The 12,927-nt window shown below is 35.7% G+C and overlaps 2 protein-coding genes across 4 annotated transcripts; both read left to right on the top strand.

Moving 5' to 3' along the window:
* Positions 1 to 2,791: 2,791 nt before the first annotated feature.
* Positions 2,792 to 5,764, top strand: LOC105279407. 2 transcript variants are annotated; one of them, XM_011339170.3, is made up of 3 exons: positions 2,792 to 3,193; positions 3,573 to 4,516; positions 5,409 to 5,764. In XM_011339170.3, the coding sequence occupies exons 2-3, from the start codon at positions 3,580 to 3,582 to the stop codon at positions 5,738 to 5,740; spliced, it is 1,269 nt and encodes a 422-aa protein (XP_011337472.1). In that variant the 5' UTR covers positions 2,792 to 3,193; positions 3,573 to 3,579; the 3' UTR covers positions 5,741 to 5,764. The 2 variants fall into 2 exon arrangements, with proteins under 2 accessions (XP_011337472.1, XP_019887246.1); XM_020031687.2 differs by having other exon boundaries at positions 2,792 to 4,516.
* Positions 5,765 to 5,778: 14 nt separating this feature from the next.
* On the top strand, positions 5,779 to 10,251 carry LOC105279406. 2 transcript variants are annotated; one of them, XM_011339167.3, is made up of 5 exons: positions 5,779 to 6,636; positions 6,989 to 7,305; positions 7,679 to 7,928; positions 8,416 to 8,789; positions 9,086 to 10,251. In XM_011339167.3, exons 1-5 carry the CDS (start codon positions 6,485 to 6,487, stop codon positions 9,400 to 9,402), a joined length of 1,410 nt encoding a protein of 469 aa, XP_011337469.2. In that variant the 5' UTR covers positions 5,779 to 6,484; the 3' UTR covers positions 9,403 to 10,251. The 2 variants fall into 2 exon arrangements, with proteins under 2 accessions (XP_011337469.2, XP_011337470.2); XM_011339168.3 differs by having other exon boundaries at positions 5,781 to 6,636; positions 8,416 to 8,765.
* Positions 10,252 to 12,927: the final 2,676 nt, after the last annotated feature.

Below are 12,927 nucleotides of genomic sequence, written 5' to 3'. Positions count from 1 at the left end.
CAACTGAATTTACAGTTTTTATTTTGATATGCTGATAATTGTAAAATTGATTATCTCATATACGCGCAGAATATAATTAAATTGTGCATGGTCTGCTATTTTTTTCACTTATAAATTCTGAGATCAACTTGGTTTTGAAATTTCCATCATGTTATAGAAATATATACTTGTTGTATTTTTATAGAGTGAGAATTTTTGTTTCTGTAAGAAACCGCGGGATGCAAAATACAAGTCAAGAAAATTCGCATTGATCGGATTTGGCTATTCAAGCATTCAGATTGTCTGCACATCGAACCAAACTCGCTGAAGCGAATAGAAGGATCTCGCCGAATCGTCTTTGTCTTATATATTGGCTCGTAAGGGTGGCTCTTATAAAGCGGAGCAATTATCCGGGTAAAATACTCCACGAAATTTCTGTGATAAATTTCAGGCCGTAATAAGGGTGAGTCGCAAGTCATTTGGGCAGCGATCAAGAGGGTGGGGTATCGGGCTTCAATAGAAATTCTTTCAGGCCCCCACCATGGCGCGGGATACCATTTAATTTATATATTTGTCGCCAATTTCATTTGACCCTGCTTTTTCCTCCCCTCGTGAACTTCCTTATCCAAAAGCGGATAATTACCAGACTAGGGAGCGACACGAAAATAAAACAACGGAGAAATTATATCTATTAAATTAGAAAATGTTCCTTTTTTTTCGAAGATCCGAAGAGATACACAATTTTCGTCTCTCTTGCAACAGCTATATTATTATATAGTTATATTAAATATGTCTGAATTATATTTAATTTTTACATTTAGAGTAAGAATTTAAATTATATATTTAATACTAAAATAAATAATTTATATTTAAATACAATAATAAGCTTTCGATAATCTTATTTTACTTTAAATAAAACACATGTGATATTAAAATAATTCATTAAAATTTAAATTTGTTATTTAATATAACGTATTGTTTGTTTTATATATACATATATTGTATTGTATATATTGTATATAAATTATCAAGAAAGATAATCGACACTAGAATTATTCATGAAAAGTTCACAGCAAGTTTGTGTAGTGAGAAATATACGATGTAATTACAAACCATTGTGCAGTTTGTAAAATAGAGAATAGCTTCAGTAAATTTAGAATTTATAGCTCAATCTTAACTCCATAATGGCTCTCTGAGCGTGAAACTTTTATCAGGGCTCTTATTCAGGCGTACATTGTCGTACGCTGCAGGCAGAGCATGTGAATTTATTAATGACATTTATGACATTATGAATTTACTAATTGCAAGCAAAGTCGTTCACACATGTTTTTAATATGCAACAATGTAATTTCCATGTTTTTAAAATGTAATAAAATATCACGTAAAAATCATAAAATACTCGAGTGTTTTATGAGCGTTTGTCACTTTTAATATCTGTTACGCTATGCATCGCATAGCTTTAAGTTATAAAATATGATTCAATTTTTTATTAAATGTTTACTTAATCAAATTAAGCTTTCTATATCAACAAAAAATAATTTGTCCTTGGCTACAAATACAGCATTATTAAGCAGACTACATCGAATCAGTAAAAAGATAAACTCATGTGTACAGAAAGTTAATATGACATAAAACCCCGACGTAATTAAGCTCTTGCCCTTTAGTATAACCTCCTTAGAGGTTTTCCAAGGTACTGAAATTCCCGCATACCCGTCAACGTCTAATGAGGGGATTGTGGATGAAGTTTCAGATTGGCACGAGGCAATTAAGAACCTATTTACGTCGACATCTTTAGAATATGTTAATAACGACGGCAGCTGTTTTACAATCATACAATTTTTCGCTTACTAATGTAACTGATGGACGTATACAAATTATATTTATAAATATTTCTTTCGATATTGAAAATTTGCATTTTTTGTTTAAGTGACATTTTAGAACGTATTACAACTTGCTACAAAGAGAGAAATAGTTTTGCCTATATAAGATAGATGACTGCTCACAAGATTTCAGACAATAAATGTTCCAACAGTCCCGCTATCATAAAAATGTCCTGTAACTAATTTATGCTCATTGCAGTGTTACGATCTTCAGATAATTAGCTCAAGAATTCCCCGAGTCAATGTGAAATTTCGCAAGATAAATTGTAGGAAATTCCACCCAATAATCCATAGCGAGTGAACTCTTCGATGCTGAAGACTATCTCAATCCAAGGCGAGATAAGAAAGATCATCCGAGCAAAATTAAACTACCTCATCATCATTAGGACCTAATTACCGAAAGGTCTTAGACGCGGATGACATCGCTGACGAGCGGCCGAAGCAAGGCGCCAACTACACTCACGCACGCGCTCATCTTCGTGTTCTCACAGGTACGCCTTCCGGGTAGTCTTGGTGGTGTCGGAGGATCTTGAAGTGAGCTACGTCGGTCTAGGCGAAAGCTTATTAATGGATGCTCGCGTGGCGAGACGAGGGGGAAGAGCTCGCGGGATGACGACGAGGAGGAACGGGTTGCGAGCCGGCGGTGGTGGATGCTGGATGGCTCGAGGTAGAGGGTAGAAAAAAGTAACAGACTCCCCGCAAATAACCCCCACGGTGCTCGGTGGTAGGCGTGTCCCGGAGATGGGGTGATGGCAGGATCCGGCCAACCAGGATCCGTCGACGACGCGTGCCCCGGCCTTCTCTCGTCGAATGAAAAAATATTGACCGTACGAGGGGGCATCCTGCGGTCCATTTGGGGGTTGCGGAGGTGAAACACAACGGTCGACTGATTGTTAGGGGGCGGGCGGGCAAGGAGGATTACGAGGCGGCGGGTGAATACCCTCCTCGTCACGTACGGGATCATTAGCTGGATATCCTTGGTCCCGCTGGCCAACCCTATCCGATAGCGGTGATCCTCGTGCTTGACATCATTATCCTTGGATGCTCCGGAGCGCCAACGCGGTCCGACCATATCTCGTCGCAGGCGCCTTTGTAGTTCGGTCTTTCGGCACTGCTACGTTTTCTTCTCGAGCTCACGCTACTTCTTCGTCTCTTCGTCTTTGTCTTATGCAAATTTATCTTAAGCGAGTCGGTACAGTTAATACGCTGTTTAGTGACAATTGTGACAGTGTGAAGACTTGTCATTTGATGGAATAATATTCAAGCAAAAATGGACGCGATTGTGATGGTGATATAATAACTTTTGACCCTGATGTTGGAAAGATCGATGGATGGTAAGTCGATATGACGAAAGGAATAGTTTAATTTGTTTGATAAGAAACGCGTGATCACTCTCCTGACTCTAATAGTGTCGAATAGCATCGCTGATTATGGTGAAAAAGAAAAACTGAGGCACTTAGCCAATTGCTGTTTCCGCGGAAAGAACTTGCGTGACAAGTGTTATTATATCGCAAATTTTATTGCAGCAATTTAAACCTTTGCTATGACTATTCATTAAAATCAGATTACTCTTCTCAAAAATAAGTCCTTCATAAAAGAGGAAAGAATATTTGGTGGAAGATTAATACTGTTTGAATGAATTATTTGTAGTGTTATTTTATTATTAGTGCGCGCGTATCGAGCGTTGAAGAAAAATAATATAATACTTTCAAGAATTACGATGGAGACGAGCGATCCGTCGGGTAGGCTAACGACGGAGGACCTATCGGATTGCATAAGCGACAGCAGCCACTCGGAATCTCAGCTGAGAGCATTTCAAAGTTACGAACGCATCAAAGAACTAAATCTCTCTATCGACAAGACCAAAGAGGATGGGTCAACAGAACCGAAGGACTTTCATCTTAATCTCGAAAGCGGTAACAGAACGTCCCTTCGATTCGACGAGTTTCCGTGCGAGAATCCGACAAGAAACTTAACCATGGCTCTGAACAAGACCAAGGATTTCAGTTACTCCGCTAACAACTTGAGCGAAATGAATTATCCGTTGGACAGACCTAACGAAAACGAAGAATCTGCGGACGCCGCGAGCGCGCTATGCAGATCGAAAAATCCCACCGGCAAAACCGTACTGTTTAATCTACGTGAGACCAAACAGAGAAGCCCTCACGGGTCGTTATCCTCCCTAGATAGGTACAGCAAAGACCTGAACTTCGTGGTGGAAAAGGAGATGAAGGATTTCGGCTTGCTCAAGAATTACAATCTCGATCGCATGAAGGAGTTCAATTTTTCTCTCGACAGAATGAGAGACGGCCACATCAGCAGTTTGGCTCTCGAGAGATTGCGCGGTGGCGCCGGCCTGTTGGAGAATCAAAGCATACTGGAGCACAAGGAGTTTAGAAATCTGCAAGTGCAGCCAAGGAATCCCGACCTCGAAGCCATAGCTTTGGAACGCATGCGACGCTCGCATCTGCTGGGCACGGAGTTGTCCGCGCAAAACCTGTCGACACAAGTGCCGCACTCACATCCAATCACGCACATGCAGCACTCTCAGCAGCAGCAGCAGCAGCAAGTAAAGTCCTTCACCATCGATGCGATCTTGGGCCTGAGAAATAATCAGCGAGAAAAGCGAAGCCAACAGCAACAATACAGAAAACAAGGTATTTATGTGATATCTGCATCACTGAATTAATCTTGTTTAACTTTGACTGCACGTTCCTTATGTAGGAGCACAAATTGTTTACAATTCTAGGATAGTTAAAGTTGATTTTCTTAAACACCAGTTAAACGATCTGACAAATTGTACGTCTGCCGTGTTAAGACGTCAGTTAAAGTTAGACGTTAATATATCGCCGATATCATTGAGTTTGTCTAAATGTCATATCTTACCATTATATTTTAAATAAACTTCATTGAACTTTCCAAATTAAACTCTCGATTCTATCACAATTCATTAAATAATAAAGAAGTTACTATACTTATCTGTAATATATAATAATTAAACTATAGATATAAAATATACTTCTTTCATTGCACAACTATTTTATTCTGAAAACAAAAATGCGGTATAAAGAAAATAACATTTGATTTATAATGATCACTGTATGTATACAGAATATTATTTAACTAAAAGAACAATCGAAATGCTACGTGAATATATCGTGAATTCTATGATTCAATGGAAAGCTGTAACTGACTTCAAATAAGTCTCAATTTTCTTTGAAATGCAAGTGTCAAACATCTAAATTTTTTACGTGGCAGTGGTATTCTGAACGTTTCCATTCTTTTTACATTTAAGGTATTGTTACTGTATCTTTCATTTTAAAATTATTCTTAAAATTTCTCTTTAACATATCGGAAGATGCATTATCGCATATAGGAAACGTAATCTTACGACAAGTCAATTTTATCATATTTTTTACATTGTTTTATTATGTCATGCTTTTTATACATATATTTTTCGATTTCATTAGTACCTAATTTTCGTTTCAGCGATTATTAAGTTTCTTTCTTTTGTACCGTTATCCTTCACGCCTGTGTATCATCTCGCAGGTCAGGAAAGCACGACAAAGAACGGCAATTCGAGTTCTGCTTCTGGCGGGGGTGGCAAAGTGAAAAGGGTACGAACGATCTTCACGGCAGAGCAATTGGAACGTCTGGAGGGCGAGTTTGCACGTCAGCAATACATGGTGGGCCCCGAAAGGCTATACCTGGCTCATGCACTCCGGTTAACAGAGGCCCAAGTGAAAGTCTGGTTCCAGAATCGCCGTATCAAGTGGCGGAAGCTGCATCACGAGCAACAGAGTCAGAGAGTGCACGAGTTCCAACGCACGTTGAACTCCTCCTTGGAACACGAAGACAGCAACGAGGCCGACAAATGGTGAAACGGGAATCTATGATCTACGCGTTCTTCGATCGTGACTGTCATCAGTTTGTTTCTTCTTCTTTAACTACGCAAGCCGCTCTATCCCTTTTATTTCGCCGTGTTAGAAAGCCAAGAAGCCACTTCACGTGAACGTAATTGTGAATAAAATTTCAAATGTGCCCTCGTCGATCTGCTGAAGAACTGTCGTTTCCGATAACTCTTCGCAAAGTGACTCTCAAGTGACGTGTGCGCGTCGCATCTTTCTCCATTCTCATCCTTCCGCTAGCTGTCGTGTCAACTCTTGATATCGTGTTGCGAGACTTCGAGCATTCTTCGAAGAAATCGTACATGGACTGCGGATCGTAACAACAAACTTGTGCACCGCAAAAAAGGTCTTGATTGTGCCAAAGTGAATTTCCTTAAATGATTTCTCTCATATAGTTTAAAGTTTGAAGACAAACCGACGCGTTTGATGGAATTTATCGTGTTTCCATAAAATTATAAGGATACATGTGATCACCAAATTGCTATCGTAAGAAGCGCCAGTTACACTTGAGTGACAAATTTAAACATTTCGAAGAACGTATTATACGAGAATAAAAAAAGTTTGTGCCAAAGACAAATAGTGTAAATAGAAATGTGATAAATGATGAGGAACAAACTTTGATGAAGATGAAATGCGAAGCATGAGAATCAAGCTTTCCAAAAGGTTCACGACTATTTTTGACAACGTTTAAACATCCATGTGAACTTTCTCACAAGAATGGAGCAGACTGGAAGAAATAAAACGAAGTATACTTCACCGCATACATCTACGTGGTCCACTAAGCAAACCACTGATGCTAGAGTTCCGCCTGATGCATATTGGAAATATACTCAAAGAAGTAATCAAGACGCTACTGATAAAAGTACCAGGTAACTCTCGTACAATCAATAAATAGCAATATTTATACATAAATGAAATAACTCTGATAATTAAAAACATTATTTGTTACGAAACAAATCTGTTAAAATCCTAGATTGATATATAAAAACTTTCCGATCAGAAATGCCCACTCTACACATTTTGATATACATATCTAAAATTAAATAAAATATGTGTTTCTACCTTGTATCGCAGATTTAATAACTAAAATATGAAAGAAAATTGATTCCAAAGAACATAACTTTATTTGATATTTAAGTCAGAGAATAAATTCAATCGCGGATAGACAATAATTTTGGATGAATATAGCAGATAATTCAGCAGTGATTTTGTGATTTATAGACGCCACCAGAGTCCTATGCCAGAGTCAACGGTGAGCTATTATTCTTCCGCAAATTCCTACAAGACTTCTAAACATCATAGCTATCCGCGTTCGACACATCCGAAACAAACATCTGCTCTTCATATGGAAGCACCACAGCGATATCAACAAACTACTATGAAATCTAATAGAAACAAAGATTATATCAGTAACATCGCTGTCTTAAATAAAGATCGACATAAGGACCAGCAAGAAAACGAGAACGATGCAAGATACATCGATGAAGAACCAGGAAACTTTACAGAAGACAACCTAGAGGATGATCCTGAAGAGGAAGGTATGGAATGTTAATGTCACTGAACTTTTTAATACAAAAATTTATCACACATATATTTCAAGAAAAAGTTATATTAAAGAAACTTGAAGAAATTATAATAATTGATACTTTATGCAAACATATTTCGAGAAAAGTATGAAGAATAAAAATTAGTTATTCTGACTATTGTCTCGTGTATAAAAATAGCAAAAAATGAGAAATTACGAAAACGATTACTTCTTAATATTAAAAAATGCAAATCTTCTTATTTAATATATAACAAAGTGCATTAATTTTAAAGTAAGTGTAGATTTTCAAAATTTGATCAAAACTACTTAGCTATTGTGTGGCTGCACGTACACATCTAGTTCATGAAAATCAAATATTAATATAGCCGAAAACGATCAAGAGACAATCGGTGAACTGTTTAACAAGGAATACGATGAGCAAGAAGCAGATGATGAGGTAGATGAAGAATCTGATGCACCTGCCGAGTCACACGAAGCGCAACGAGACGCAGCTAAGAAAGATGCATTGCGACGAGCACAGCAACGATTGCAAATAATTAATCAGCAACAAGATCCGCATAGAATTCGTTATCAGCATTCATCAAAGTCGTATCAAGCTCATCCTTTAGCAACAAGGTTTGCAATTTCTTTAAACGCATAAAACGTTGATTTACGATATCTTTAGTTTGGTAAATTTCGTCTTCGATTGTCCTGCACAGAAAAAATTGGATACTTCTTATGAGTATATCTCATTTTTTTAGTTCTTATATTCTTTATACATATTTGTCAAGAAATTATAAATTCTTATGAATGTATTTTCTATTATTTGACTAATTTGAATAATTTAACTTCTTTGCTACATATAATTCGATTAGTTCCAATTATTCCTCAATTTATGCTAGTTTAATCGTGGACAGTCCATTCAAAGCTAATGAGGAACTAAATGGATCATACATGACAAAGTAGCATGAATCAGAAATTGGAGTCACAAACAGTAACGAGATATGTAGTAATTAAATGGCTTCATGATAAATTATCTGTGTAATGCTTTTGGTTCGGTATCCTCTTTAATCGTTTACATTCTATCATCGATATGTCAAATGCGAAATGCATGTGTGATTAGGTATTATCATCGCATACCCGATCATGACATTCACGAAGCGTTGTCGGAGGAAGACCTGTACGCGACTCAAATTTTGAAAAATCCTCCTCGGCGATCATCAGCGGGCTATTATCAAAATTGGATTACGCAAAGGAATTCAGCTGATCGATATGATACAATGACTTCGACAACGCAACCGAGTCACCGAGTGCGGACGAGACCGGAGCTGAAGTCTTTTGCAGAAGCAGAATTTGTCGATAGGAGAAAGTGTAGCCGCTGCGGTAACGTCTCGGTCAGGAAACTGTCAACTTCGAGAAGGGACAATGGCAGATTCCAGAATAACCCTAATTTCTCGACTAAAGAACATTTTAGTAAGCGAATTACAAAGCTATTAGGTAATATTTTGATATCAAAAGAACATAATAAATAATTGATATTATTAAAAATAGTTACACAGTATTATATATAAAATTATAAGAAAACAGCTACATTTTTTACTACGATTGAGATATTAATTTTTTAAATTTAATTTATTAAATTTATTAAATATAATAAAATATTCTATATCTTTCAATTTGTTTTATTCACTTGATTCACTTGATTTATTACACACATACACACACATACGCGCGCATCGTATTTTGAAAGAAATATTACAATTGTGATAATTTCCAATATTGTCTTTTTTCAGACGATGGTATTGAAATCCTCGATCAATCGTGGTGTGGTAATTGTAAACCAAAACACCATCTTGATGAAACCACAGGAACTTACGAGAGTCCATCACCGCAATTATACTCGATGAAACCGCGACGCTCCAGAGACATTAACATACCAATGCACGAAACATTAGAAGGAAAACACATGATTAACGAGTTATCGCACGAATATGCACGGATTCCACCTAGATATACCAAAGATATGCCAAATATTTCACGGGATAAGATAAAACGCTCTGTGCAGACAACGCAAGGTGTAACCAAGATGCCCATTCGTTATGATCCTTAAATAGCTTTTTTCCAAATTTTGTTATTTTTATACGTCTAAGTAAAAAAATAAGCATTTTGATATTTTACAAACGAAATCTGTAAATTTTTATTCTTAGATATTTGTCTTCTAACAATCTTGAGAAATCTGTCATTGACATCTGCTTCATGTTTACAGAAATATAATAATTTTTGCAATAAAATACTTTTAAATAATTTTTAAAAGTAACTCACTACATTACAATAAAAATCGCTGCATATTAATGAAAATGTTATAACATCTTATTGCTTTATAAGAGAGTAAGATACTTACAAGCAAAGTGGTTTTCTAAATGTGCACGTTGCTATTTCGAGAATATCTGTCATTGAGTCGTAGTGTCAACACTTTAAATATGACGAGAAACCTGAAAGATTCCCATAGAAGTTATTGAGAATATAATGTAATAAACGCAACGAGAGAGATGCTACTGCACCTTGTAACAATCACAGACGCTACAATAATACTTCTATTCACGATAATATCTCTTCTACCGGTTATCCAACATATATTTTTGTAACTGTCTTTCGAATCGTGTAGGTGTATACTCTGTGTAGTATGATAAGAAAATTATGTCACAAAGAAGAAACTTAGTTGCACAATGTACATACATACAAACTGAGCAAAGCCAATAGAACTGTATGATGTCGAAGCGAATTAACATCTTCTTTCCTGTAGTAACTTCAGAGAGGTAAACTTCACTTTATGTCTTTTGGCACTGGCGCACAAAATCAATTGTAAATACGTGATACTATTATATAATGAATTATACGATAGACGTACGCGTACATGTTAAACGGAGAATAAACTCTCAATCTGTACATTGAATATAAATGGTCTGTTTAATTGACCCCAAATTAATATCCATACCTAAATTAATATCCATGTTAATTCATCATCGTCGTTTGATTGTGATAGCGTTATATTATTTTCTCTCTCTTTCTTTCTATACGTATATATTTTATTTTAAATTACGATGCCTTCTAGCATAAAAATATATACTAATATACTAATATTCTACTGACGCTCAAACGTGTAATTGTTAAGATATTTAAAAACAGACAACGGTATATTTGTTTTAATAATATATAAATAAGTATTTTGTGATTATAGAAAAAGCATGGTACATCAAATTTCTCAGAAAATGTTATGGGAAAAAGAATCACTATTTTACAAGTTTTCAAACGACTTTTATTTTACTCATAATCAAAACCAGAGAAATATAGATTTTTATAGAGTTACTAACCGAGCTTTTGACCAAAGACTTTTATTAATAAATATTAATATGGAGCTTATGTAAATACATATATAAGAATTTTGTCGTACTCATATAGCAAAAGAGTACGTTTCGTTCAAATGAGCTTCATATCATTATATCAACTGAAAGCGAATTTATTATTAAAGAAATATTATGATTGAAAATTTATATATTTTTCTATTTTATGCAATAAATGCATCCTACACTTATAGAAAGATATAGTCAAATTTAGAGTTCGGACAGTACGTTTTATAATATAAATACGCGTAAAATGTTATAATTAAAAATATGTAAAACTTATATAAATAGATTATGTTGTGTTTTAAAAGGAATAAGAAAACTGATAAAAGCAACATCTCTAATAAATACAAACTTAGTAATTTACATAATTAATAAAAGATAAATTTTTTCCAGTAATCTTTTAAAAGATGTTATAAATGATTTTAAAAATTAAAAGACAATAATATTTGCAAAAGACTATTAATGTACATCTGAATTGCATCGCACATATTATTCTTCCACATAAAAATGTGACATGGGTGATGGTTAGTAACTAATATTCGCTCGTTACGCGGTAGCCTCATTGTCGCTGTGATAAATTAGCATACGACCCATGTCAAAGCATCACAAAAAGCCCTTGATGCACAATCATGTAGACTTCGCTGTCATGGAGAAAGATATCAATCAATTCGTAATATACCATTTCATCACAAATTTCATTTATCCAAAATCAATTAGTACAATTATTATTATCATTATGAGATTATAATTAACATCATTATATATACTCTAAAGGTCATTATCATCGGTAAATCCACGAAAATTTACAAAATAATAAATTATATTACATAATCTTACTTAAATTTTTTTTATAATATCATTTAATTTAAACAAAATAGCAAAGTATAACAGGCTACTGTGAGACACGTGAACTATAATATTGTCTAACAATTTCTCCATCATGATGTATTTTATCATAGTTAAGAAAAGTGACACGACACAGTTATATTTCTTACTTACTCAATCTATTAATAACAAAATTCCAAATTTTGGGATCTCTTGCATTGTTGAAAAGAAAGATACATAAAAATTATATAAAAGTATAATCTGAAAAAATATAATTACACAATTATTGTCCCCTTCGCAGCTTAATAATTTTAACAAAATCCCGAGAAATCAGGAATCATCGTACAAAGAAGCTTACGCGTAAGTAAAGCTACACGATGAGATCGAAATCGTCACGAGGCGCAAGGGAAGAACGAAGGCAAGATGAGTTTCGATATCTCGCTACAACCCTGTGCGAGATGTAAGCTCCGCCTATCCCTCGATTACAGCGGGACTTGCAAGAGCCCTGCAACCCCCACCTTTCGGTGGAGGATATCCCGAACCCCTGCTCCATCGTCGTTGGCATCCGCGGCATTCCAATTAGCTCGCGAATCAAAAGAGCCCCACTGCCTTTGTGGGGTCTCACCCTACCTCCAGTAAACTCGCTCGTTCTCTCTCTATCTTCCTATCTCGTTAACCACCCTCTCTCTGTCCGTCTATCTATCCGCCTTGCTATCTGCTTTATCGCACTTTCCATATATTTATCTTTCTGTCTAAATCACTACGTTCACATACGTACGGTGCTTTACACGTGATGCGCGTGTTTTATTGTTCGCGCACATGTGCGCGTAATGTATCTTCTCCGAATATAAAACTACACCACTCTACCTATTGTTTATACTCATATCCTGCGCTTCAGCACTAATCGGGCATATTATCCTGAACACCGCGCGTTCTCATTGCGCATTCAGGCTACCTGATGCTGATGACAAGCAGTTGCATTTACTCTGGGAAAAAATTGCGCAGTACAATATTGAAGTTGAAATATGTGTGAATCTAACAGATGCTGCAGCTTTCTCATGTGAAACAAATATCTGTACGGATAATGATTTGTAAGTAAGTATTAAACATTTATCTAAACTATTTATTTTCGTGCATTAACAAATCATTATTTTCATCCTCTGCAGTTAAGTTTGGATAAATAATAAAAGAAGTTTCTTTTATACCGTCCTTTTTGCTTTCATTCTGTATCTAGTCTCTTTTTTCTCCCTCTTTTTCTATGTTACTATCTCTTTGCTTATTTGTTGCTCTTTTTACGATTGTTCTTCATTCCTGAATCTTTTTCTCCTTTTCTGCGTTATACTCCGCGTATCCTTCACCAGCGGGCTTTTTAGTGGAATAAAAGCAAGCAACGGTAAAGAGCGACC

Source organism: Ooceraea biroi, chromosome 2 (genome assembly GCF_003672135.1).
Source record: "Ooceraea biroi isolate clonal line C1 chromosome 2, Obir_v5.4, whole genome shotgun sequence".
Taxonomy (NCBI): Eukaryota; Metazoa; Arthropoda; class Insecta; order Hymenoptera; family Formicidae; genus Ooceraea; species Ooceraea biroi.
Note: the sequence above shows the minus strand (reverse complement) of the source record. Positions and strands in the feature narration are given on the sequence as shown.